This window comes from Bidens hawaiensis, unplaced genomic scaffold (genome assembly GCF_021521415.1).
Source record: "Bidens hawaiensis isolate Kalapana, Puna unplaced genomic scaffold, B.hawaiensis_p1.1 tig00018669_1, whole genome shotgun sequence".
NCBI classification, from domain to species: Eukaryota; Viridiplantae; Streptophyta; class Magnoliopsida; order Asterales; family Asteraceae; genus Bidens; species Bidens hawaiensis.
The window spans coordinates 177062-205044 of NW_027492830.1; the positions used below are offsets into that span (position 1 = coordinate 177062).

General features: G+C 37.4%; 4 protein-coding genes and 1 pseudogene across 4 annotated transcripts; 1 reads left to right on the top strand and 4 right to left on the bottom strand.

Moving 5' to 3' along the window:
• Positions 1–687: 687 nt before the first annotated feature.
• Positions 688–13376, bottom strand: LOC143556680 (6,7,8-trihydroxycoumarin synthase-like). Its single transcript, XM_077045946.1, has 2 exons — positions 12343–13376; positions 688–1318 (listed from the first exon to the last, which is right to left on the bottom strand). The coding sequence occupies exons 1-2, from the start codon at positions 13240–13242 to the stop codon at positions 710–712; spliced, it is 1509 nt and encodes a 502-aa protein (XP_076902061.1). The 5' UTR covers positions 13243–13376; the 3' UTR covers positions 688–709.
• LOC143556709 (6,7,8-trihydroxycoumarin synthase pseudogene) lies at positions 10693–11882 on the bottom strand (annotated as a pseudogene).
• Positions 13377–15301: 1925 nt separating the features above from the next.
• On the bottom strand, positions 15302–17551 carry LOC143556699 (6,7,8-trihydroxycoumarin synthase-like). The gene is made up of 2 exons (XM_077045959.1): positions 16640–17551; positions 15302–15983 (listed from the first exon to the last, which is right to left on the bottom strand). Exons 1-2 carry the CDS (start codon positions 17537–17539, stop codon positions 15375–15377), a joined length of 1509 nt encoding a protein of 502 aa, XP_076902074.1. The 5' UTR covers positions 17540–17551; the 3' UTR covers positions 15302–15374.
• Positions 17552–18056: 505 nt separating this feature from the next.
• LOC143556700 (6,7,8-trihydroxycoumarin synthase-like) lies at positions 18057–21640 on the bottom strand. Its single transcript, XM_077045961.1, has 2 exons — positions 20555–21640; positions 18057–19035 (listed from the first exon to the last, which is right to left on the bottom strand). The coding sequence occupies exons 1-2, from the start codon at positions 21449–21451 to the stop codon at positions 18433–18435; spliced, it is 1500 nt and encodes a 499-aa protein (XP_076902076.1). The 5' UTR covers positions 21452–21640; the 3' UTR covers positions 18057–18432.
• Positions 21641–24875: 3235 nt separating this feature from the next.
• LOC143556681 (large ribosomal subunit protein eL8y-like) lies at positions 24876–27972 on the top strand. Its single transcript, XM_077045947.1, has 6 exons — positions 24876–24952; positions 25030–25231; positions 27023–27192; positions 27280–27408; positions 27485–27577; positions 27658–27972. Exons 1-6 carry the CDS (start codon positions 24905–24907, stop codon positions 27787–27789), a joined length of 774 nt encoding a protein of 257 aa, XP_076902062.1. The 5' UTR covers positions 24876–24904; the 3' UTR covers positions 27790–27972.
• Positions 27973–27983: the final 11 nt, after the last annotated feature.

A 27983-nucleotide genomic window follows, 5' to 3' on the forward strand; every position in this document is an offset into this window, starting at 1 on the left:
CGACCACCACTGCCATTTCCATCCTCGTCGACCATCATCTTCATCACACAACGTCTATTTATGCTACGTTGATTCCATCTTCATCCCTAACTAGGTTCAATTTCTATTTTTTTTATTCGATCGATTCTAGAATTGATTTAGATTTAATTGATTTTTTATTTCTATTTAATCAATTGTTTGATTCAGTTTCTGACTGTTTTAGTGATAAATTCATTCTTGCAACACTCCTACCATAGATTATTTAAATTGTAGATTAGTTTTAGTGATTACAATAGTTGTTATTATTATTATTATTATTATTGAGGTAGTGACCTTTTGTTAACTCATAAAATATATAATAAAATGACAGGTAAGTGGGCAACAAGTTGCGCTGCAACCTCCCTTCTAAAGAGAAGGATAGGAAATAAAATCCTATTACAAAGAGAAGGCGACCGGGATTATAGACTTTCATCAACAAATTTAATCAAGCTTTACTTTACACAATACTTTATTCTTGTTTATAACTAGAACGTTTAACTTGTTTGGGGCTGCGCTAACCGGTTAACTTGGGCTCTTTGGCTGGATCGATTGGGCATTTAGGCTTAGATCAATATTCAATAGTGATCAATATTCAGTATATTTTTTTCAGCTATTAATTAAATAAGATATCAATTAACTAAGGAAGTTCAAACCATGTACTAAATCAAGAAGTATTCTTCTTAAATTTTATTTAAAAGCACACATGAGCTAGAAGGCAAAGTTCATTTCTCTTATGCATAGTTACTCCAGGCATAACGTCCAAGTCTATATCTTCCTTCCTCATGCGATCCGGCAAACCCCAATCAAACAAGCAAAGAAGATTAGCAAGTAAAAGCTCCACCATGGCAACCCCCATCGACATCCCTGGACAAATTCTTCGACCAGCCCCAAAAGGAATCAATCCGAGATCATTACCCTTGAAGTCAATGCCACTATCTAAAAAGCGTTCCGGGAAGAAGTCCTCTGGATTCTCCCAAAACTCGGGATCTCTTCCTATAGCGTATATATTCACATAAACTACGGTTTTCTGCTTGATTTTGTAGCCATGTAAAATAGTATCTTTAATCGTTTCTCGAGGGACTAGAAGTGGAGACGGAGGGTATAGCCTCATGGTCTCTTTCATCACTGCCTTTAGATAAGTAAGCTTGGGAAGATCATCTTCATCTATTTTACCCTTCTTTCCGATCACATTTCTCACTTCTTCTTGTGCTTTCTTCATTGCATTAGGGTTCTTTATTAACAATGTCATCGACCAAACCACAGTCGCTGCACTTGTATCTGTCCCGGCCACGAATACATTCTAAGATAAAGCAAGCAATTAATACAAGGAAACTATGAAAAAACTAAATAAGAATAAGTTCAGAATGTGTGGTGTAGGCCACATGTTATATGTTCGTAAGACAGAAGGTGTTTGTTGTAGCTTTATTGGTGTGATAGTTTAATTAGATAAGGGCATGTGATGTAGCGGTAAGACGATAACGAGATTAAATCATGTTGATTTTTGGAATACCCGTGATGAATTTCCCAAAAATCCCAAAATCCCACCCAAATGTCAAGGAAAATGAAGAGAAAATATTTTATTACTGAAATTCAAGTCCGTCCTTTCACATTACATAAACATCATATAAATAGAGTTTCTAATACGAAATAGGCCCAAAAAAGGCCATGGGCCAAACACAAACCCAAAAATAAAAATGTAAAAACTGACGAAAAAACATAAAAAGACCCATAACTTTATTTAGGAGGCGTTTTTGGGCTTCTGACGGGCTCCTTGTCTCAAGCTTCGATGACTGGTCGTGGGCTTGAAACGAAGCTTCGTAGGCCAAGTTATGCCCGTTTTGATGGGTCACCTTTGGAAGCACGAACATAGGCCTCCAAATATAACACGACACACTCCTTAATACTTGGGCCTAAAGGCCTCCATCAGCATGTTAATGGTCTAACACCCCTAGCCATATCATCTCCTAAAACACCCCAACATTACACACCTTTGTGAACTGGGCGTTGCCTCAAAGTTGGAGTGGGGTGTTGCCTATTGCCTCATTAAATTGTTTCATGCTTTTATCCAATGCGAGTAGGGATGACAATGGGTCGGGTTTAGGTATTCCCAAACCCATACCCGGTTATGAAAAACCGTCCCAAACCCATCGGGTTTTAATCGGATAATTACCCGTCGGGTTTCGGGTTTCTTATCGCGTTTTGATAAAATACCCGTCGGGTATACCCGGCTCAAATCCCGCTGGGTTTCTACCGAGTTTTGACAAAATATAACTAATCGATTACAAAGATAATTACTATAAAGTTAAAATGTCTCAAATATATTGACATAAATAAGTTTCGACAAATAATACATTTGGAATATAGTATATATATAATATAATAAGCTATATCGGGTACATCGGGTATATAATCGGGTAAATGGGGTTATGTTATCGAGTAATCAGATATATTAGAAATTCCAAACCCGTCCCAAACCCGCGAAAAATTTCAAAACTAATCCTAAACTTGTCCCAAACCCTAATGGGTCGGGTATTACCCGTCCCATTTATGTTGGGTTTCGGGTTTTCCCATCGGGTTTGGGTTACGTTGACATCTCTAAACGTGAGTCACTAATCACTATATCACTTTCTTTTTCTAATTAGTTATTTATTTAACTTACAAAAAAAAAAAATGGGAGAGTGAAACCATTATAGGAGATAGGGATTACCATTAGCATGGCTTTTATGTGCTCATGAGTAAGGTTGAAGAGTTCGTCTTTTGTAAGTCGTAGCAGAATGTCAATAACATCCTCCTCTTCCTCAAGTAACTTCAGGTTTTGACGGTTGATGTATTCATCAATGAGTTGTTGGTAAAGCAAATCAAAACCTTGGAAGCATTTCTCTAGCCGATCCAACTGGCCCGTGAACCTATCAATCAAACTTACAAAAGGCATGCCAGGCCAAATATCGGAAATATAGTTATTCACTATGGTCTCTTGGAGCTCACTAAGTAGCCAAAGAACCTTCTCTCTTTCATGTTCATCTTGGTACCTCTTGCCAAAAGAGACTCTCATCATGATAGTACTTGTAACACTCTTTGCAATTTCGCTCAAGTTTATATTCTTAGACGAAAGTGCTAGCCCATGTATCGTACTCATGGCACGTGAGACTTCGTCTTCACGAATGTACCTAGAAGACTGTATCATTTTTGGGCTTAATAGATGAGTTACAAAAATCTTTCTCATCTCTTTCCACTTCTCATCGTACGGAGAAAAGGCTACGTCTACCCCCCATACGAAAATTTTTGGGCGCCAAGCAATCTTGGCCTGCTACAAAAGATAATATCTTGGGATTTCAAGACTTCTTTAGCTAGACTTGCTGACGAAATAATGATAGTTGGGACGAAACCAAAGCGAAGAGATATGATTGGACCGTAGGATTTTGAGAGCTGCCATAGTGAAGTATGGATGCTTGATGGATTGATTTGGTGCAAGTTTCCAATGAAGGGTAGTCCAGGAGGAGGAGGACCTGGTGGGTTGATCAAGCTTGATTTGTTTTTGATGATTTTGGGAAGATTAAGGTAGAAGAGAGATAGGAGGGAGAGAGACAAAAGAAGAAAGAGAAAAACTAGTTCCATAGTTGAGATTATGAACTTGCACTCGTAGTTGTTACTATATTGAATAAATATAACCTAGCTAAGATCATAAGAATGTGTTGGATAAATGTTGGCCATACAATTACATTGAAGCCGTATGGTGTTTTGATTCCTAAGAATAAGTGGGTACCTTTGATCGCTACCAGGCTACGTGGGAGAGCATCAACATGTTGGCAACAATTGATGTTGACACGAAATAGACTCGAGAAGTCACGGATCATGACATGGGCCAAGATCAAAAAGTGTTTGCGGACTAACTTTTTGCCTCACAACTTTCAACGGTTGATGTATCAACGGTTGCAGAATCTGAAGCAGGGATTCAGATCGGTTGACGAATATACGACCGAGTTTTACCATTTGGTTGCTCGAAATGATATTCAAGAAACTGATGAGCAACTCACTGCTCGGTATATTGAGGGTTTAAGGATTCAGATTATGGACTCTGTAAATCTTTTTGATCCGCTAACAGTCCCCGAGGCGCACCAACGGGCCTTGGCTTTTGAAAAACAAAACCTCCGGGTGGGCGGTTCGTATTCACCAGCCCCTCCTGGAGGAAATTTGTAACATCCCCAAAATTTTGATCCAAATTTGACAACTTAGGAAAGTTGAGGAATCAAAAATAATCTCAAAGATAAGTAATGAGAAAATATTATATAAGGAAATATAAGAAAAATAAGAAAATAAAAATATTTCCTAAGTTAAGTTTACTTACATGAAAGAAATTTCATCCTACATGGAAAGATGTAAGAAAGTGGAAGCCTTACACCAAGGTATAAATAAGGAAAATGGAATCCATCCCACATTGGAAGTGGTAAAAAAATGGAAGCTCTTTATAAGAGATAGAATTTCCGTAGTTATATTCTTTTATGAATATCATGCACCAAGTGGTCCTAGCGGAGGGTGCGTAGCACCCGACGCGCACGAGCTCGGGCGATGGCGACGGCGACGGCGAAGGGCGCAATGCGGCGCTTTGATGGCGCACTTTGCACTTCGCACGCTTTAAGAGCCGCCTTAGTATTTTTGGATAACGAGAATTAGCCTAGAAATGACAAGCTATCAAAGACGAGGGGCTAAAAATGAAAAAATAATATTCAGGAACCCATCGCGCTACGCGATGAGTCCAAGAAGACGGCCATCGCAAATCGCGATGGGCCGTGATGACGCATCAACACGTGTCACACTCTGGTGACATGTGTCAGCATGACAGGACACGTGTCAGACCACGTGGCGACACGTGGCAGACGTGTTAGGACACGTGGCAACGCCTGATGACATGTGTCATCGCGATACGCGATGAACATGAAAAAGGAGCCAATCACATATCGCGATAGGATCCAATTTTGGCTATAAATAGGGAGGCTCACGGCATTTCCCACACACACATTTCCACTCTCTCTCTAGATTTTTACCCTTTCTCTACCTCGGTTTGCGTGCCGAACATCGTTTTGCGTGCCAACGACCCGAAAATCATCACCTCGTAATCCGTGCCAAATACCCGGTGTTTTCCTCGAAGTGCGTGCCATCCAAAAATAACCCGACGTTCCGTCTCGAAGTACGTGCATGACCCGGCGACCGAACATTGCCTCGATTTGCGTGCTAAGAAAAGGTGGATCAAGGACGCCTCGATAAACGTGCATAGAGTAGAAGTGCTGCCCGTATAAACTTAGGTATATCTAACTCCGAATACCCGTGTGAGGTAAGGGGTTCTGCCTAAGTTATTATTTTATTATAAATGGCTTAAGACCATAGTCGAAGTTATAGCCAAATCTTGATTACGATTAAGAATAAAATAACTTTTCTTAAGCAAAGGTTATAGTTAAAATAATATTTCTTTATGACTAAGAAATATAACACAAAAAGATTATAATTATGAAATTAATGTTTCTTCTTGAAGAAGAAACTCAGAATAGACGTTTCTTCCTGAAGAAGAAACATAGCATATGATTGGTAAATAAAGAAAGGGACTAGAGGTCCAAATGTTTTAAATAAACAAATGATTTTATCAAGGTTGAAGTTATACCAAACTAGACTAAAGGTCTAAAGCTAGATCGCTGATTTTAGTTATTTATACAAAGGTTATTCTCGTACTATAGGTCCGAGGTAACAAAACAAGAAGATGAGAATCAGAAAACAGGAATCAGTATCGAAAATTGATTATAAACAGACAAGGTGCATACGCCCCAAACCTTTTATATTGAGTCAGAATGTTTGCATAGGATTTACGAATCCTTAAAACTTTGTGTACAATAATAAGAAACGGACACTCTAATTAAGAGTATACATGTGTCTGGATCCAAACATACATGGTGACTCGGCATTTCCCCGAGGCCATGCATATCATCAACATGCCTCTGAAGGTCTACGGGACTGTTCAGAGAAATGATATTGTGTATATAATTAATTGTACATGGTACTTGGGGTAATTTGATCCCAATGTAGTTGGGTGCCTAATGAGTAGTCATAAAGGTATTATTGTTGGTTTCACAAAGGTATTGAAAAGAGATTTTAGAGTCAGCGTTATTCACCAGCTTTGTGCTGACGTATTTTCCCCCATGTTACAGGGAATCAAGAAAGGTTAGACTATACAAGCAAAGAGGAATAGAAGATTGGAGTTATAGTCATTAGATGCTATCTGATGGCTCAGATATTTTATTTTAAAATATTATAAAATAAATATGTTTTCGAAAGAAATGTATTTGAAACATTGAACGGGTATTTAAACCCGAGAGTTTAATAAGTTTTCAAAGTAATAATATTTTATTAAAGACTTCCGCTGAAATAAAATCCGCAACTCTGATTTATTTACAAAACGGGTACCAACTTACGGTCACACACTTAGGCCCTAAAAGTGGGGTGTGACAAAATTCGTGGTCGGGTGGTGGAGGACCTCGTGACGGGCCTAATCAGCAGAGGCCGGGGGTTAACAACACTGGGTCAACTTCTAAAGGGGCTAGTAGCAGCGGGGTTAAGTGTTTCAAGTGTGGTGAGACAGGCCATCGGCAAGTTGATTGTAAACAAGCGGGTAAGAGGCATTTGTTTGTTGAATCTGAGGATGAACAGTATGAAGAATATGAAAGGCCCCAAAATATGATGATGAACCCGAGTATGAGGAGGAGGTTGTGACTGGTGATGTGGGGTGAACTTGGTGGTCAGGCACTCATGTTATACACCAAAGGCTGATGGGGATGAATGGCTTAAGCATAACATATTGCACTCCACATGTACCATCCTGGGGAAGGTTTGCACGTTTGTTATCGATTCTGGAAGTTGTGACAATCTGATTTCTGAAGAGGCAGTCCAAAAGTTAGCCTTGAAGACGGAGAGTCACCTGAAGCCTTACAAACTTCAATGGCTTAAAAAGGGGGAGAGGTAACGGCCTCTAAGAAGACCCTTGTTTCTTTTTCTATCGGGTCCACATATAAAGATGATGTTGTGTGTGATGTGGTTCCTATGGATGCGTGTCACTTACTGTTGGGTAGACCTTGGGAGTATGATCGAATTATAGAACATGACGAGCGGTCCAGTTCTTATAGCTTCCTCTTTGGTGGGGTGAAGATAACTCTTGTTCCTAGCAAGCCCAAGCAGTTAGCCACAAAGCATTCGGGGAAGCAGGTGCCCGATGAAGTTCAGATTCCTAAAGCTATGATTCCTTTACTTGAGGAATTTTCTGATGTTTTCCCTGATGAATTGCCGGATGGACTGCCACCTTTGCGTGACATCCAACATCATATTGATTTGGAGCCTGGTTCACAATTGCCAATAGGCCACATTACAGGATGAGCCCGAGAGAGCATGAAGAGTTGCGTAGACAAATTGTGGAGTTGATTTCTAAGGGTCATGTTCGTGAAAGTATGAGCCCTTGTGTTGTTCCTGCTTTGTTAACTCCAAAGAAGGATGGCACCTGACGTATGTGTGTTGATAGTCGAGCCATCAACAAGATTACTGTGAGGTACATGTTTCCTATTCCTCGACTTGATGATTTGCTTGACCAGATTAGTGGTGCTACTATTTTCACAAAGTTGGATTTGAAGAGTGGTTATTACCAGATTCGTCTTAGACCTGGGGATGAATGGAAAACGGCCTTCAAGACTCGTGAAGGGTTGTACGAGTGGCTGGTGATGCCTTTTGGTTTATCAAACGCGCATAGTACTTTTATGCAGGTGATGAATCAGTTGCTCAGGCCTTTTATGGGAAGTTTGTGGTGGTGTATTTTGACGATATTCTTATTTATAGTGCTTCTTTCAGTGAGCACGTTGTGCATGTCAAGAAGGTTTTGGCCTTACTTCGCAGAGACAATTTTTATGCAGCAACAAATAAATGTGTGTTCATGGCCCCTAAAGTTTTGTTCTTAGGGTATGTTATTTCAGGTGATGGGATACTGGTGGATGAGTCTAAAATTGCAGCTGTTCAGAGCTGGCCAACTCCTACCACCATTACTGAAGTCCGCAGTTTTCATGCGCTTGCTTCTTTTTATAGACGGTTCATTCCACACTTCAGTTCCATTATGGCCCTATGACAGATTGCATGAAGGGAAAGACGTTTGTATGGACAGAGGGAGCAGAGTTAGCTTTTCAGGTTATCAAGGAAAAACTCACTACCGCACCAATTTTGGTATTGCCTGACTTTTCACAAGTTTTTGAACTTCATACTGATGTCTCAAAGGTTGGGATTGGAGGGGTCCTCAGTCAAGGGGGTCGACCTATTGCTTATTTTAGTGAAAAGTTAACAGGGGCAAAGTTGAGATATAGTACATATGAACTGGAGTTTTATGCGGTGGTCTTGGCTGTAAAACATTGGCGTCACTACTTGTTCCATAAGGAGTTTGTTCTTTTTACGGATCATGATTCCTTGAGGCATATTCGTAGTCAGGACAAGGTGTCTCATAAGCACGCAAGATGGATGGCTTTCTTGGAAAAATCTACTTTTGTGGTGAAACACAAGTCTGGGGTTTCAAATCGGGTGGCAGATTCTTTGAGTAGGAGGAGTAATTTGCTTGTCTGTATGAGGGTTGGTGTGCCAAGTGTAGACACCTTCATGGAACAGCTAACGGTGGACCCTTATTTTTCTGTTGTTTTGCAGGATGTGCAATCTGGGAAGAGGTCAGATTTTCTAGTGCATGACGGTTTCTTTTTCAAGGAAATCAACTATGTATTCCAGATTCAAGCCTTCGTCTTCAAATCATTCAAGAGATACACGGTGAAGGGCATGTTGGAAGGAACCGTACTTTACAATTGGTGCAAGTTTCTTACTTTTGGCCAACTATGCGCAAAGAAGTAGACCAGTTTGTGAAACGTTGTAGGGTCTGTCAAGTGTCAAAGGGAACCGCTACTAATGTTGGGTGCTATATGCCTTTACCGGTTCCTTCAGAGCCTTGGATTGATATTAGCATGGATTTCATGTTGGGATTACCGCGTACTCAGCTTGGTCATGATTCGATCTTTGTTGTTGTTGATCGGTTTTCTAAAATGGCTCACTTCGTTCCTTGTAAGAAGACGGCATATGCAGTTAATGTAGCTCAATTGTTCTTTCGAGGTATCTACCCGTTGCATGGGTTACCCGCCTCAATTGTGTCTGACCGGGACACTCGTTTTTTAAGTCATTTTTGGCGTAGTCTGTGGAAGATGGTGAATACTCAGCTCAATTTCAGTAGTGCCTACCACCCTTAGACAGATGGGCAGACTGAAGTGGTTAATCGTTCACTTGGAAATTTACTGCGGTGCCTTGTGGGTGAACATGTGAAGGTCGGGGATCAAAAGCTATGTCAAGCTGAGTTTTCTCATAATCATGATGTCAATCGAAGTACCGGGTTTAGTCCTTTTCAAGTGGTTTATTATGCTCAGTCACGGGACCCCTTGACCTGATGTCACTTCCTGTTCCTGGTTCTGTACCTAAGAATGTGAAAGATTTTGTTGAAGGGCTACATGAAATTCATAAAGATGTGCATGACAACCTGGTTAGAGTCAATTCAAAGTACAAGCAGGCTGTTGATTAAAAGCGACGACATGTTGAATTTGAAGAAGGTTATTTTGTCTGGGCTGTTTTGACAAAAGATCGTTTTTGTGTTGGGGAATACAACAAATTATCAGCTAAGAAGATTGGACTCGTGAAAATTGTGGAGAAGATAAACTCAAATGCTTTTCGTCTACAGTTGCCGAGTCACATTCGTTGTTCTGATGTGTTTAATGTGAAACATTTACTACCTTATTACGAGGGCACTTCTGATGATGAGGGTGCTACTGATTCGAGGTCGAATTTTTTTCTATCCAGGGGAGAATGATGTGGGCCCAAATGTAGAAGACCGGGCCATTATGTTTCTAGAGGCCCAAGATCGCGCTACAAAAGGGGCTGCACGAAAATGGGCATAACATGGTCACACTGAGTGAAACCATTATAGAGAGTCACTAATCACTTTCTTTTTCTAATTAGTTATTTATTTAATTTACAAAAAAAAATGGGAGAGTGAAACCATTATAGAGAGGAGATAGGGATTATTATTAGCATGGTTTTTATGTGCTTGTGAGTGAGGTTGAAGAGTTTGTCTTTTGTAAGTCGTAGCAGAATGTCAATAACATCCTCCTCTTCCTCATGTAACTTTAGGTTTTGACGGTTGATGTGTTCATCAATGAGTTGTTGGTAAAGCAAAACAAATATATATATATATATATATAATTTTTATTTTTGAAGTTTTATATGTTAGTTAATCTTAACAAAACAAAATAAAATTATAAAAATGTATGCAAATCGCATAAGTATATATATAGCTCGTAATTACATAATTTTTAAAAAAATATTATTTAAAAAAATTACTAGACATAAATGAAGTTTTTTTTTTTTACTTTTACTTTTAGTTAATTAGTAAAGTATCATTATATTAAAAAGGTGTTTTTTCAATCGAATATATATGGTCTGGTTGAGGTTGGGTCTCTCACCTATAATGGTTTTCCTTCTGGGGTTAAATGAAATGATCGGGTAGGTCAGTGATGACTATCATAAAAATAAATAGAAAAAAGAAGAAAAAGTGGTCGGGTTCAAAATGATTTTTTAATTATTCCGATATGTTGTTTTAATCAGTTCAACATGATGCCATAATACACATTCATGTATAATCTTATCAGCCAATAGAGAGGAGATATGGATTACCATTAGCAAGGCTTTTATGTGCTCGTGAGTAAGGTTGAAGAGTTTGTCTTGCATAAGCCGTAGCAAAATATCAATAACATCGTCATCTTCCTCATGTGACTTGAGGTTTTGACCGTTAAGGCGTTCATCAATGAGTTGTTGGTAAAACAAATCAAAATCTTGGAAGCATTTCTCTAGCCGATCCATCTTGCCCGTGAACCTATCAACCAAACTTACAAAAGGCAATCCTAGCCAAATATCCGAAGCATAGTTATCCGCTATAATCTGCTGAATTTCACCAACTAGCCAAAGAACCTTCTTTCTTTCATGTTCATCTTGGTACCTCTTGCCAAAACCGACTCTCATCATGATAGTACTTGTCACACTCTTGGCAAATTCGCTCAAGTTTATTATGTTATTAGACGAAAGTGCTAGCCCATGTATCGTACTCATGGCACGTGAGACTTCGTCTTCACGAATGTACCTAGAAGATTGTATCCTTTTTGGGCTTAATAGATGAGTTGCAAAAATCTTTCTCATCTCTTTCCACTTCTCATCGTACGGAGAAAAGACTACATCTATCCCCCATACGAAAACTTTTGGGCGCCGAGCAATCTTAGCCTGCTACAAAAGTTAAGATCTTGGGTTTTCAAGACTTCTTTTGCTACACTTGCTGAAGAAACAGCGATAGCTGGGACGAATCCAAAACGAAGAGATATGATTGGGCCATAGGTTTTTGATAGCTGCCATAGGGAAGTATGGATGCTTGATGGATTGATTTGGTGCAAGTTTCCAATGAAGGGTAGTCCAGGAGGACCTGGTGGGATTGAATCTTGATTTGTTTTTAATGATTTTGGGGAGAAGATAGAATAAAGATAGGAGGAGAGACAAAAGAAGAAACATAGAAGGCAGTTCCATAGTTGAGATATTATGAATTTTAAGTCTAACTTTTGTTATATGGAAGAAATAAACTAGCTAAGATAAGAATGTGTTGGATGCATGAATGCTAGCCATACAATTAAATAGAAGTCGTACTTTATTTTCCTATTGTTCTTAATATCTATAGACTATAGTGATTAGTGAGAATGATGTGTCCTAAGAACATTTAGTCCAACGTTTATATAACACACATACGATGAGAAAAGATATTTCATTGCATTATTGAACCATGCCAACGTTGTAAAACTACTCATCTCGCTTCATACGTGTCGTTCTGGTATTCGTTGAACCCTCTTATTAGGAATCAACACATTTTGTGTCTCTCACATTCTCAATCTCTAAAAATGAAAACCGAAAATTCATTACTTTCAAGGGGGGCCTACATACAAGATTTGGGAGGCGGTTTCCTTTTATTTGCTTGATCATAAGTGGATTAAAACTGATTCTCCAAAAAACAAAAAAAAAACAAAAAAATTGATATAATATCATGTTAATATAATTAATATAACTTACTTATTGTTGCTATATCTTTGCTTTCTAACTTAATTAAGGAAAAGTATTCAAAGCTGAGTGGAGATTGGAAAACACAACAGAGATAACAACATGAATCGCGTGCAGTGAGATAGGGATTACCATTAGCATGGCTTTTATGTGCTTGTGAGTGAGGTTGAAGAGTTTGTCTTGCATAAGCCGTAGCAGAATGTCAATAACATCCTCCTCTTCCTCATGTAACTTCAGGTTATGATGGTTGATGTGTTCATCGATGATTTGTTGGTAAAGCAAATCAAAACCTTGGAAGCATTTCTCTAGCCGATCCACCTTGCCCGTGAACCTGTCAACCAAACTTACAAAAGGCAAGCCAGGCCAAATATCCGAAGCATAGTTATCCACTATAGTCTCCTGAAGTTCACTAAGTAGCCCAAGAACCTTTTCTCTTTCATGTCCATCTTGGTACCTCTTGCCAAAAGAGACTCTCATCATGATAGTACTTGTAACACTCTTGGCAATTTCGCTCAAGTTTATATTATTAGACAAAAGTGCTAGCCCATGTATCGTACTCATGGCACGTGAGACTTCATCTTCACGAATATACCTAGAAGATTGTATCCTTTTTGGGCTTAATAGATGAGCTACAAAAATCTTTCTCATCTCTTTCCACTTCTCATCATAGTGCGAAAAGGCCACGTCTATCCCACCATAAGAAAACTTTTGGGTGCCAAGCAATCTTGGCCTGCTACAAAAGATAATATCTTGGGTTTTCAAGACTTCTTTCGCTACACTTGCTGATGAAACGACAATAGTTGGGACGAAACCAAAGCGAAGAGATATGATTGGACCGTAGGATTTTGAGAGCACCCATAGGGAAGTATGGATGCTTGATGGATTGATTTGGTGCAAGTTTCCAATGAAGGGTAGTCCAGGAGGACCTGGTGGGTTGATCAAGCTTGATTTGTTTTTGATGATTTTGGGAAGAAGGTTGAGAAAATATAGAATGGTGAGAGACAAAAGAAGAAACAGAAAGATTGGTTCCATAGTTGAGATTATGAACTTGCACTCGTAGTTGTTACTATATTGAATAAATAAACCTAGCTAAGATTATAAGAATGTGTTGGATAAATGTTGGCCATACAATTACATTGAAGCCGTATGGTGTTTTGATTCCTGTTGCTCGATCGATCTATCTATCTATCTATCTATCTATCTAGAGTGAGAATGATGTTTCGATGTACATCTTAAGAAAATCAAATATTCTCTCACTTATCTACATATCGTTTTTGATTTTTATTTACATTCTTCTCTTGAGTCAATTCTTTATTTATTTACTATGATGATCAGTGTTATTATTATTACTTTTGCAGCGGAAAAAATTGATAATATACAGCATTTTAAACATTTTATAAAGCAACCACTTAGATCCAGTTGCAAAAATACTTAATTAAAACCAAAAACAACCATATTATGATGTTATAATAGCTACAATATTTGAAGGGAAATGATAGTAGATGGAACAAGCATATCCTACGCTACACTACTAGAAAGCAGGGTAGTTTCTTGCAAATACACGAAAATGTTTATATGAAAATCTCCCTATAGCTTGAAACAAGCCTTAAGAAACTGGTATCAAAAGTTTACTTCGGTGCGTACTTCTTGAAATTGGTTTTACACAATCAAAGGGAAATCAATCTTTTTTCTTCTTTCGTACTAAAGGCATCTTCTTGGTAACTCTTAGCTTGTTGACATTGTAATCATCGTGGGAAATAGTTCCACCAACATCGATCAGACAAAGGATTTTCTCAATACCAAATGTGGGATGTTGGGTTGTCGGCCTAGTGCATTTCATATGGAACAAAATTTAAAGGTCGACAAGTTTGATGTAGAATGGGTTGATTATGGCCAATCATGTTGTCTTGTCGGACGACTTCTTTATCTACAAGCAACCATACCGGATATTGCCCACGCAGTAATGTTTTACTTTAGTTTGTCGTCGATCCTCGACAATCTCATATGGATGTAATCACAAGAGTTGTGCGTTTTGCTGTTCAGGCTCGAAGCTCGAGCTCGTGGCTCGCTCGAATAAAACTAGCTAAAAAAACTTGATTTGAAACATCCTGAGGTGAGTTGGCTCATTTTTGTAACCGAGCCAAAATCGATCTAGGCTCGGCTCGATCATGGCTCGAACTTAATCTCGTTTAACTTCAAAATCGAGCTAGAGCCTTAGTTGAGTTGCCCTATTTAATTTTAAGCTCGAGCTTGAAACCACCCTGGCTCGACTCGTGAACAGCCTACTTGAAAGCAACTCCAAGGCAAGGTATTCTTCTTCCCATATCCGGGGGAACTGATCTTGTTGCATACTTTGATTCGGGCTAGCTCGGGTTTCCTGAGACCAGAAGAGCCCGGACAGGTAATTCACTACTTCTAGGTAGGGACCGGCTTCATGGAAATCCAAGAGGCAATCTTTCATGTCAAGATCTTCCACTAAAGCTAAATATGGAGCTATGGATATGGTGAGTGAAATCATATGGATGCGTTGGCCATTAATAGACTTGGGTTTACTCAAAACGGTACAACTACTCTATTTTGTGACACTCTTGCCGTCAATCACATTACTAATAACCCATTTTTCCACCAAAGTACTGAACATGCATAAATAGATTGTTGCTTTGTTCGAGAATGGGTTGAGTCTTTTAAAATCAAGCCAATCCATATCAACAACCAAGTTGTTTACTAAAGCTTTGGGCTCACCATAGCAACCTTTATTTGACAAATTGGGCATTCGTGACTTATGTGCTTCAACTTGAATGGGAATAAAGAAGATATCGAAGATCCTATTATTTTTACATTTTTACAATTCCTTTTTATATTGAGGTTGTATATTTTTCAAGTTTATCTTTTTCAAACATTATTTTTACTTGTAATCCCCTTTGGTTAATCATTCAGAAAATAAGAAATGAAACCGAATGAAACCGATATCAATTTCTTCATATAACACCATTACTTCATCTAGATCATAAATGTGAGCAATGTGTGTTTTATCACCTACTTGAAGTATGATAACAAAATTAATAATCTTTACTTCTATATTGTATTCCAAAGAAGTTCAAACCATGTACTAGATCAAGAGTTATTGTTTTTTAGGAAATATCATAAAACTAAGTAATAATATCTTAAAAGCAAACATGAGCTAGAAGGTAGAGTTCATTTCTCTTGTGCATGGTTACACCAGGCACAACATCCAAGTCTATATCTTCTTTTCTCATGTCATTCGGCAAACCCCAATCAAACAAGTAAAGAAGATTAGCAAGTAAAAGCTCCACCATGGCAACCCCCATCGACAATGCTGGACAGATTCTACGACCAGCCCCGAAAGGAATCAACTCGAGATCATTACCCTTGAAGTCAATGTCACTATCTAAAAAGCGTTCCGGGAAGAAGTCCTCTGGATTCTCCCAAAATTCGGGATCTCTTCCTATAGCGAATGCATTCACGTAAACTAGGGTTTTCTGTTTGATTTTGTAGCCATGTAAAATAGCATCTTTAATCGTTTCTCGAGGGACTAGAAGAGGAGCCGGAGGGTATAACCTCATGATCTCTTTTACCACTGCCTTCAGATAGACGAGTTTGGAAAGATCCTCTTCATCTATTTTACCCTTCTTTCCAATCACATTTCTCACTTCTTCTTGTGCTTTCTTCATTGCATTAGGGTTCTTTATTAACAATGTCATCGACCAAACCACAGTCGCTGCACTTGTATCTGTCCCGGCTACGAATACATTCTAAAGACAAAGCATGCAGTTAATACCGCGTGGAAATTATGAGTAAAAGACAAAATAAATAAGCATATGTTCAAATTTTATGAAGTAGGTTACGTGTTATATCTTCTTAATGCAAAAGGTGTATTTGTTGTGGCTTTGCTATTGGTGAAACTTGCATAATAATGTCGTGCAACGGAGATGTAACCTGATTTTCTTACACAAGGGTAATAAATAGTGCAACCTATATGGGTTGTTTCATGTTAGGCATTTGTAGTGGAGCCACGACAAAGTAAATAACGCTTCTCACGTTGTTGTCATGTAGGTGAAAATGTCCCACAAAAAGAAGTATAATGGTTTCACCATCTATATAATTAAAATAATATTTAATTAAATAAAGAAAATTTATAAATCAAGTGATTTTTTTTACTTTTATTTTAGTTTAGTAAAGTATCGTTATATTAAAAAGGTGTTTTGTCAATCGAATATAAATGGTCTTTATTAGATCGGGTGGGTCAATAATAACTTATAAAAAAATTAAATAGAAAACAGAAAAAAAAATTAGTCGGGTTCAAAATGATTTTTTAATTATTCCGATATGTTGTTTTAATCATTTTAACATGATCTCATAATACACATATTCATATATAATAAGCCAATAGAGAGGATATATGGATTACCATTAGCAAGGCTTTTATGTGCTCGTGAGTAAGGCTGAAGAGTTTGTCTTGCATAAGCCGTAGCAAAATGTCAATAACATCCTCCTCTTCCTCATGTGACTTAAGGTTTTGACCGTTAAGGCGTTCATCAATGAGTTGTTGGTAAAACAAATCAAATTCTTGGAAGCATTTCTCTAGCCGATCCATCTTGCCCGTGAACCTATCAACCAAACTTACAAAAGGCAGACCAGGCCAAATATCCGAAGCATAGTTATCCGCTATAATCTGCTGAATTTCACCAACTAGCCAAAGAACCTTCTTTCTTTCATGTTCATCTTGGTACCTCTTGCCAAAACCGAATCTCATCATGATAGTACTTGTCACACTCTTGGCAAATTCGCAAAAGTTTATTATGTTATTCGACGAAAGTGCTAGCCCATGTATCGTACTCATGGCACGTGAGACTTCATCTTCACGAATATACCTAGAAGATTGAACCCTTTTTGGGCTTAACAGATGAGTTGTAAAAATCCTTCTCATCTCTTTCCACTTCTCATCGTACGGGGAAAAGATTACATCTATACCCCCGTATGAAAACTTTTGGTCGCCGAGCAATCTTGGCCTGCTACAAAAGATAAGATCTTGGGTTTTCAAGACTTCTTTTGCTACACTTGCTGATGAAACAGCTATAGCTGGAACAAAACCAAAGCGAAGAGATATGATTGGACCATAGGATTTCGAGAGCTCCCATAGGGAAGTATGGATGCTTGATGGATTGATTTGGTGCAAGTTTCCAATGAAGGGTAGTCCAGAAGGACCGGGTGGGTTGATCAAGCTTGATTTGTTTTTGATGATTTTGGGGAGAAGATAGAATAAAGATAGGAGGAGAGACAAAAGAAGAAACATAGAAGGCAGTTCCATAGTTGAGATATTATGAATATGAAGTCCAAGTTTTGTTATATGGAAGAAATAAACTAGATAAGATAAGAATGTGTCGGATCCATGAATATTGCTAGCCATACAGTTAAATAGAATCTTTTTTTCCTTTCTATTGTTCTTAATATCTATAGTGAGAATGATGTGTTCTAGGAACATTTAGTCCAACGTTTATATAAGACACAAACCATGAAAAAAATTATTTCGTTTATATTGAACCACGCCAACGTTGTAAAACCACTCATCTCGCTTCATATGTATCGTGTTCTGGTATTCGTTGAACCCTCTTTTTAGGAATCAACATATTTTGTGTCTCTCTCACATTCTCAATCTCTAAAAATGAAAACCCAAAATTCATTACTATCAGGGGCGGACCTACATATATAAAAGATTTGGAGGCGGTTCCATGGATCCACTGGGTCCGCCACTGATTACTATTGAAGATTAAGCTGATATGATATCATGTAATATAGTTATTATAACTTAGTTATTGTTGCATAACCATCCCTTGCAACAGTTCATGCATGCTTAGACTATATATATGTCAACAGATACGTAAACATTCAATACTAGTGTCTTACGAGATGCAGAATGGTATTTGCTATATCTTTGCGTCCTAACTTAATTAAGGAAAAGTATTCAAAGCTAAGTGAAGATTGGAAAACACGACAGAAAGATAACATGAATCGCGTGCAGTAAGTAAAACTGACAATTGTTATTGTTGGCTAGGAGATCTAAAAGACACATAATTTCACCTTCTTGACTTCATATTCAAAAAATACACTACACAATAAACAGATGTGGAACATAAAACTGACACCTTTAATTCCAAACCATGTACTAATCAATCAATAGTTATACTTATAATTTATTTAAAATTAGTACACATGAGCTAGAAGGCAAAGTTCATTTCTCTTATGCATGGTTATCCCAGGCATAACGTCCAAGTCTGTATCTTCTTTCCTCATGTCATCCGGCATACACCAATCAAACAAGTAAAGAAGATTAGCAAGTAAAAGCTCCACTATAGCAACCCCCATCGACATCCCAGGACACATTCTTCGACCAGCCCCAAATGGAATCAACCCGAGATCATTACCCTTAAAGTCAATGCCACTACCTAAAAAGCGCTCCGGAAAGAAGACCTCTGGGTTCTCCCAAAACTCGGGATCTCTTCCTATAGCGTATATATTCACATAAACTACAGTTTTCTGCTTGATTTTGTAACCATGTAAAATAGCATTTTTCATCGTTTCTCGAGGAATTAGAATAGGAGTCGGAGGGTATAGCCTCATGGTCTCTTTTATCACTGCCTTCAGATAAGTAAGCTTGGGAAGATCATCTTCATCTATTCTACCCTTCTTTCCAATCACATTTCTAACTTCTTGTGCTTTCTTCATTGCATCAGGGTTCTTCATTAACAGTGTCATCGACCAAACCACTGATGCGGCACTAGTATCTGTCCCGGCTGTGAATACATTCTAAACATAAAGAATATTGCAATTAATACCGCAAGAAAGTTATGAAATAACTGAAATAAGAATATGTTCGATTCTATGAATTAAGTAGGCTACAGTTAATGCAAAAGGTATTTATTGTAATTAGTGATTAGTGATGGTTTAACTAGATAAGACCATGTGTAGTCAAAACGCCCCACTCTTAGGCATTTTGCGCCATGTGGCATCCCCGTCATTAATGGAGAGTTTTGCAAAATGTGGCGTAGTGGCAAAACGCCACAACTCTCCTACAATAATTAGCTATATTCCTCTCTTTCACCCCTCCCCCACACAATTTTATCAAGATTCGTGCCATCATCGCGTTTTGTAGGAAACGCCAAGCCCAAAACGCTATGCCAAAAAGGCGGGGGGGGGGGGGGGGGGGTGCCCCGACGTTTTAAGCAAAAATGCCACAATTGTGTGCACTACGGATGGTCTAAGGGCATGTGTAACGCCCTTAGCCACATCATCTCCTAAACCGCCCCAACGACATTACACAACTTTATGAACTTGGGTGCTAGTGCCGTCTCGAGGGGAAGTAAACCAAAGCTAGCGTTTTAGGCTTCCATTAGGATAAGGCCTTTAGTTTGAACCAAAGTTAGACAAAAAAACAATTAAATGATGAAAATGATATTTAAGTTTTTTGAAAAAACAAACATATTCGTGGTTACTTATTGTGCTTTGCAATAATAAAATTCGAAAACTTCCTTGAATTCTCGTTTCATTTCGATTTCGTTTTAGGCCTCCTATGAAACGTGATTTTTTTTAATTTTTTTCATTCTTTTTATATGTTTTATAATCTTGAACAAAAATTCAATATATGTAGATCGCAAAAGTACATGTATGCAGATCTTGATCTACATATATTTACTTCGTATAAAACACATATATGTATTTTTGCGATCTACCTATTGTGTTTTGGTTTTTATAAAGATTAATAACATATGAAAAAAATAAAAAAGTATAAATTATAAAAAAAAATGTGTAAAAGTGATTCATTTTCACAAGTTTTGTAAGTTAAAAGTAGTTTTCGCTGAAGCTATTCTTAAATGTATGTATGTATGTTATATATATTATATAAATACATTAATTGATTACTTAAAAAAATGATAAACTAACAAAGCATGAGTTTAAAATTTTATTAATGAGAGGAGCTCAAGTGCTCAACAAGACATTAGTTAGCTACCACACACATAAGAAGATTAAGAGGAGTGGTCACGGGTTTTTAATTCCCGGTAATCATCATTTAAATATTAAATATAAATAACCTTTTTTGTACGTTGTTATTTTTTTTTTAATTATTATTCATAAAATGAAGTATTTTTATTTACTTTTAGTTTTTAAAGTATCATTAGATTTAAAAAAATGTTTAATAATCAAGTATAACTAGCCATTTTCAAAATACTTTTTTTATTATTTCGGTATGTATGATGTTTTAATTGTTTTAAAATGATGTCAAATACACACATTCATAATTAGCCAAAAGAGAGGAGATATGGATTACCATTAGCATGACTTTTATGTGCTCGTAAGTGAGGCTAAAAGGTTTATCTTTCATAAGTCGTAACAAAATGTCGATAACATCCTCCTCTTCCTCATGTGACTTAGGGTTTCGACAGTTGAGATGTTCATCAATGAGTTGTTGGTAAAACAAATCAAAATCTTGGAAGCATTTCTCCAGCCGATCCATCTTGCCCGTGAACCTATCAATCAAACTTACAAAAGGCAAGCCAGGCCAAATATCCGAAGCATAGTTATCCACTATAGTCTCTTGGAGCTCACTAAGTAGCCAAAAAACCTCCTTTCTTTCATGTTCATCTTGGCACCTTTTGCCAAAAGAGACTCTCATCATGATAGTACATGTCACGCTCTTGGCGATTTCACTCAAGTTTATAACATTAGACGAAAGTGCTAGCCCGTGTATCGTACTCATGGCACGCGAGACTTCATCTTCACGAATATACCTAGAAGATTGTATCCTTTTTGGGCTTAATAGATGAGTTGTAAAAATCTTTCTCATCTCTTTCCACTTCTCATCATAGAGCGAAAAGGCCACGTCTATCCCACCATAAGAAAACTTTTGGGTGCCAAGCAATCTTGGCCTACTACAAAAGACAGTATCTTGGGTTTTCAAGACTTCTTTTCCTAGACTTGCTGACGAAACGACAATAGTTGGGACGAAACCAAAGCGAAGAGATATGATTGGACCGTAGGATTTCGAGAGCTCCCATAGGGAAGTATGGATGCTTGATGGATTGATTTGGTGCAAGTTTCCAATGAATGGTAGTCCAGGAGGACCTGGTGGATTTAATCTTGATTTGCTTTTGATGATTTTGGGAAGAAGGTTGAGAAAATATAGAATGGTGAGAGACAAAAGAAGAAACATAAAAATTGGTTCCATAGTTGAGAATTGAGATGTTAGGAACTTGGAACTCTAGTCTTGTTATATGGAATAAATAAACTAGCTTAAGATAATTAGGATGTATTAAATGAAGGTTGGCCATACAATAAAATGAAAGCCGCACGTTTTTTTTTTTTTTCCTTTTTTTCTCTTGTTCTTAATTTCTGTGGTGAGAATGATGTTTTCTAGGAATATTTAAACAAGGTTGACAACACAAAAACCATGAAAACCGATAATATATGCATTATTGCACCTCGGAAACGTAAAACCACTCATCTCGCTATGAGTGGCGGACCTACATAGTACATACAACGTATAGGCCCCTCGACAATAATTTATTTTAGTGTTACATACCTACTAATAATTCCAATAGCACCTTATAAATTTTGATATATTGATTTCTCGAATATCATCTTTTGATTGTTGTCGGTTGCAATAAAAGAAATGGTTAGTGACTGTCTTACATTTTAACATGTTTGTTTCAAACGATTCACAAAGCGTAACTTCGTTAGTTTTCGGTCGTCGAAAAACTCAACATTTCAGATCCAAACATTTTTGAAACCTTAGATCAGTCCTTTAGCTTCATTATTTTAGTAAAACCCTCAGTTATTGAGGTCAGTGGCGAAGCTTGGTCGGAGATGTCGAGGGGGGGGGACGAAAATACACATTAAAAAGCCGTAACCGGAGGGGCCGGGATCAAATTTTCGGTTGAAAACGGATAAATTTACACTACGTATAAAAAATGTCGAACGAAAACCGGTAAAAATTTAGATTAACGCGCGAAAAATCGGAGGGGGCCGGGGCCACCCCTGGCCCCAACTAGCATTCGCCAGTGATTGAGGTTGTTGGAACCCTAGGTGATGGTCAGTCGAAAATCTTTTTCGGCCGGAAAGCTCCTTTTTCAGGTGGAAACTAACGGCGGTGGTGTTCGGGTAGTGGTGGTCAACGGTGGTGTGGCAATGGTGGTTGTCGTTCGGTGGCGATGGTGGTGTTTATGTGGTGGTGTTTAGATTGAATTTTCTGACGAAAAGAGGTTTTCGACAAAATAACGTTTTTCAGATGGCCGGAGACTTAGGAGTTCACTTTCATTTGGAGTGAGTCGATCAGTGGCGGATCCAGGAATGTTTTTCAGGGAGGGGTGCACTATTTATAAATGCTTCAATTTCATATAATCGGTTATAATGAAAAATCGGGCAAGGTTCATCATCAATTTATAAAACCCAAAAGTGTAGTCATAAAACATCCATATTATCGTTACCATTTTAGCATTTCTATCACTGGTTTGATTTTGAATAAGCATTGGCAGACTTGTTTGGGGAGTTTTAGATTATTAAACTCATCAAATGGATAGGGAGGTTCCTTTGCACTCCAATTTTATAAAGGGTTGGACTCCTGATTTAATATATAGCATTATATTATAATTTCAAACTCGAAAGTTTTCTGTACACCCCTTATCTAATGTAAATCCGTTTATGGAGTCAATGGAAGCAAACATGTTAAAAGGTGTGACTATTTGTTAGTTGGATAAACGTTGGCCATACACTAAAATGGAAGCCGCACGTTTTTTTTTCCTCTTGTTCTTAATTTCTATGTTGAGAACGATGTTTTCTAGGAATATTAAATCAAAGGTTAGCGTTACACACAAACCATGAAAACCGATAACTTATATTTGCATTATTGCACCAAGACAACATAAAACCACTCCTCTCCCTATAAGTGGCAGACCTACATAGTACATACAAATGTATAGGCATGAAAAAAAATGGCTAGTCCATTAATTACTATAGAAGATTAAGCTGATAGCCTGGCATAATATTTTGTTAATATAACTATTATTACTTAGTTATTGTTGCATAGCCACCCCTTGCAACTGGCGTGTACGGTTTGGTTTAGGATAAAATTGTAAGTTTTTTGACTTTTAAAATTGTTTGGTTTCAATTTTCGGTTTTCGTTTTGAATTCAGTATTATTTTGGTTTTAACATTTGAGCTTGAAACTTTTAGTTTTAAAATAATTTGGCCCAAATTAATGAATTTAGGTCTCACTTATTTATGTAAATTAATAAGTTTATGTTTTGTCTCACAATAGTTTCTTAACGGTTTTTTTTTTCAAATATAAAAGTTCATTCACATATTAAAACTAAACAAAATTATGACAAGAAATTTAAAACAATTTGGAACAAACAGTCGATGTTATTTTTGGTTTATCCGGTTCATTTTATTCGGTTTCGAATTTAACATGTGAGTTGACTTTAACATGTAAAAACTTTTAACCTACTTTTGTGAGACAAATAGGAAGTATGTTAGTTTTTTTATGTAAAAAAATGTGGTTTTTTGAACATAACAAAAATCGTGTTAGTTTTTTATGGTATTTGTGTTAAGCATATTGATTGCAACTAGAGATGCATAGCCAAACCTCTTAACCAGCCAATACCTGGTTTGTACCCGAAATCCTAACTGGTTACTAACCAATTCCCAAGAAATCGGTTGCTACCCAATTCAACCGGTTAGTTACAAACCTGTTTGTAGTATTAAGCTCTAAAATCATTTATAGGCCTTTTCCTTTTCTTTTTTTAATAAAATACCGGTTCTTTGGTTATTTACCGGTTATACTGGGCAGGGGCTTCCTAATTGAAACCGGTTAGTACCCGATTCGGTTATTGACCTAACCGGTTTTTTGACCGTGTTGACCATAACCGGTTAACTAGTTTTGGCACTAGAGGTGCACAAATTAGGTTTTTAAATACCCGGATTTGGGTATGAAACCGGGTTCGGGTATGATTGGGTATTGGTAATAATCGGGTCGGGTTTGGGTCAAGTATTGTCTCTAAAAACCATACCCTATTCATCAGGTTCGGGTCATGTATAGAACCGGGTATTCTAAAACCGAGTATTTGAGTACCCTATTATCGGGTATTGAAAAAAACCCTATTTACGGGTTTTTTGGGGGTTTTTTTCCAGGTATTTTTCGGGTATAGATTGGATTTTTTTTTAAAGTTTGCACTTTTTAGGGGTATTTTTCGGGTATACATCGGGTATTGGAAAAACCCAGTTCCGGGTATTGGAAAAACCCGGTTCCGGGTATGGAACCAGTTTGGGTTTTCGGGTATTACCGGTTACAAATCGGGTCCGGTTCGGGTTCGGGTTTTAGTGCCAAAATGCATACCCTATCTGTACCTTACGGGTAGGGTCGGGTATTAAAAACCCAGGTATTAAAAAACCGGTTCCAGATTTTTGTTTCGGGTTCGGTTCCGAGTTCGGGTTTGTTGTGCACCTCTATTTGGCACCACTAATTGCAACCAGTTCTTTCATACATGGGCTACTTTAATTCACAGTAAAATAAAACCAAGCCCACCAGCCCACAATAGCCTTTCATTGCAAACCCTAATAATAATAATAATAATAATAATAACTCATAACTCTTGTGTTTCAAAACCCTAACAATCCCATCATCAATGGCTCCAAAGAAAGGCGTGAAGGCAGTGGCAACGAAGAAGAAAAATGTAAGCTTTACGACAATTAATTCATGGGTCTGTGATTATTATGTAATGGGTTTGATTTGATTCATTTTGTTGTTCAGGAGAAGGTTGTGAACCCACTGTTTGAGAAGAGGCCAAAGCAGTTTGGGATAGGTGGAGCATTGCCGCCAAAAAAAGATGTGCATAGGTTTGTGAGATGGCCGCAGGTTGTTCGGATTCAGAGGAAGAGGAGGATATTGAAGCAGAGGTTGAAGGTCCCACCGGCTTTGAATCAGTTCACTAAGACACTTGATAAGAATCTTGGTAATGGTTTTATTATATTGGTTTAATTGTCTATATTATATTTTGTTGAATATTTGGAATAGACTATAGAGAGTGATTTGGACTAGAGGTGTGCGTGGTGCGGCTCGGTGCGGTTTTAGGATAAAACCGAACTGAAAACCAAATTTTCGGTTTTTGGATTTTTGAAATCGTTTGGTTTTGGGTTTTTGGCATTTGAGCTTGAAATTTTTAGGCTTGAAAGTAAGTTTACTGAAAATAATGAATCTAGGGATAAATAATTTTGTTAAATGTTTATTAATAGATTATTATACATTTGGCTGAAAGTATTTTAGTTGCATATTTATTAATTTTTTTTAAATTACTTAAAATAAAATTTTGAAAATTAAAAATCTAGAAATTCGGTTTGGGTTTTTCTGTTTTTATTACGTTCAAAACCAAAACCGAATCGTTAGTTTGGGTTTTACAAAAGCATAAAACCAAACCGACGGTTTTTATTTTGGTTTCGATTTTTCGGTTTTTTTGGTTTTTTGCACACTTCTAATTTGGACTAGGGATGTTTATTATTTATCAAGTTCGAAGCAAGTCGGACGGTTTTGTTGGTTTGAAATGTGGACGGTTTAGATTATGGTTTGGTTTTTTTAGCGGTTAGGAAGTTGGAAGTGGGCTTAAACTGAATTTTGATTTGAAGGGATCATTTCTATGTTATGGATTTTAGATGTCATCTTGATCTGCATACTTGCAACCAAAGGCGGAGCAAAAAATTTTGAACTTGTATTCGTGTCTAGTCTTGTGTTTACTAGGTGGGTAGATCGGTACGTTGGTGTGTAGAAAAAATAAATAGAGATGTTGGTGGTTTTGTCTGGCGGGAGAGGGAGAGAGAGAGAGGTATAAAAGGCTTACCATTTGTGTTGGTAGATAGTTGGTGGTTGGTGGTGATGATGTGTTTCCGGCGAGTGGTACAACTTGTGTGTTCATGTTTGTAATTTTTGTCACGTAATGATAACCTACAAATGATGACACATAACTGTCTCACACGCCTGAAACACATCATCACTATCTACTGCTGGCAGACTAGCAAACGGTAAGGTTCTTTTATTCCCCTTGTTTTTTTCCACTTTTTTACTCTCTTTACATTACCTCCACTCTCTCTACTCATTGATGGCAGCAAACACCTACATTTAGGCTCTACCCAAAAACCTGCTAATCAAAGCTCTATACTCACAAAAAAAGATATGCTAGACCCAGTCGCCGTTTCTTTGTTTTTTAGGTTTGATTTTGGTTACGTGTGAGCAGATTCAGACAACGTTTTTTTGTCTGTATTATATATATAATCTATCCTTTTGAAATTTAATACAAAATTACAGTTTTGAATATATATTTTTTCTGAAGCCAAAACTGTATACAGCAATTTGACCAATTTTTTTTGTCAAACCGGACAGTTAACGCCCTTTCTTTGGACATATCACGTATGTGTGGATTTTGGTTTGTTACTAAACCAACTAGTTGATACTTGTATACGTTTAGAAACATGAAAAGTTACTTACGGTTACTTTAGTTCCTCCAAATGGCCAAATCTCATTTGCATTAAACCTTTTCTTGTTTAAAACCAAAACTGTAGTCGGCGTTTGTAAATGAGTCGAAACTGATTTTTTATCAACTTGTTAAAGGTATGAAGCTTTTATTTGTTATTCCAATACGTATGAAAACTTGCATTGGTTGTTGTGGAGTAGCTGTTCGTCTTTCATCCAACTTTGTGAGCTTATATTTTGTATTTTCATCATTTGGTTGACTGTTATTAATATTGATTTGCAGCAACTACTTTGTTCAAGATGCTGCTTAAGTACCGACCTGAAGACAAAGCAGCTAAAAAGGAACGCCTTCAGAAAAGGGCACAGGCGGAGACTGAAGGAAAGACAGTTGAAGCCAAGAAGCCTATTGTTGTCAAATATGGTCTGAACCATGTCACCTATCTTATTGAGCAGGTTTGTCGTTTTTACCGACACATTCTAACATCTTCTGACAGTTTTTTTAAACCAAAAACTTATCTTTATTTTTATGTCCTGTTCTAGAACAAGGCACAATTGGTCATCATTGCTCATGATGTGGACCCCATTGAGTTGGTTGTCTGGCTCCCCGCGTTGTGCAGAAAGATGGAAATCCCATATTGCATTGTGAAGGGAAAATCTCGATTAGGAGCCGTAAGTATTATAAACTATTTTTTTTGTATGGTTTCATAAATTCACGAGGCTGAAGTAACATTTTGTTTTATTTCAGATTGTTCATCAGAAAACCGCAGCAGCTCTGTGTTTGACTACAGTCAAGAATGAAGACAAGATGGAGTTTAGCAGAATCTTAGAAGCAATTAAGGTTTTTCCATATAAAAAATCTTTCTTTAACATAAAGTATATAGTTGTTTGGTATGTTATTGAATATTATTGTTATGGCAGGCGAACTTCAATGATAAGTATGATGAATACCGAAAGAAATGGGGTGGTGGGATTATGGGATCAAAATCTCAGGCCAAAACAAAAGCAAAGGAGAGGGTTCTTGCGAAGGAGGCTGCTCAGAGGTTGACATAAGAGTTCTATGTTATCGTTAGTTTGGATTCCGGAGACAGTGCTTAAAACCTTTTTCGATTACTTGAAAGTTGTAGAAGACGAGATGCATGTGTTTGTTTACATGTTGCTTGTTTATGTCACAGACTTGGTTTATTCAGTTTTGGTCGGTTATATTAGTAAGAACACTAATTTTTCTTTTATGATTTCTGTTTTTT

Excerpts from the sequence above, each read along its gene's own strand:
- LOC143556700 (XM_077045961.1), bottom strand. The coding sequence starts at position 21,451 with ATGGAACCAATTTTTATGTTTCTTCTTTTGTCTCTCACCATTCTATAT. Across the intron at positions 19,036-20,554 it reads ACATAAAAGTCATGCTAATG|AATGTATTCACAGCCGGGAC; the intron begins GTAATCCATATC and ends CTTTATGTTTAG.
- LOC143556699 (XM_077045959.1), bottom strand. The coding sequence starts at position 17,539 with ATGGAACTGCCTTCTATGTTTCTTCTTTTGTCTCTCCTCCTATCTTTA. Across the intron at positions 15,984-16,639 it reads ACATAAAAGCCTTGCTAATG|AATGTATTCGTAGCCGGGAC; the intron begins GTAATCCATATA and ends CTTTGTCTTTAG.
- LOC143556681 (XM_077045947.1), top strand. The coding sequence starts at position 24,905 with ATGGCTCCAAAGAAAGGCGTGAAGGCAGTGGCAACGAAGAAGAAAAAT. Across the intron at positions 27,193-27,279 it reads TCACCTATCTTATTGAGCAG|AACAAGGCACAATTGGTCAT; the intron begins GTTTGTCGTTTT and ends GTCCTGTTCTAG. Across the intron at positions 27,578-27,657 it reads GAATCTTAGAAGCAATTAAG|GCGAACTTCAATGATAAGTA; the intron begins GTTTTTCCATAT and ends TTGTTATGGCAG.
- LOC143556680 (XM_077045946.1), bottom strand. The coding sequence starts at position 13,242 with ATGGAACCAATCTTTCTGTTTCTTCTTTTGTCTCTCACCATTCTATAT. Across the intron at positions 1,319-12,342 it reads ACATAAAAGCCATGCTAATG|AATGTATTCGTGGCCGGGAC; the intron begins GTAATCCCTATC and ends GCTTTATCTTAG.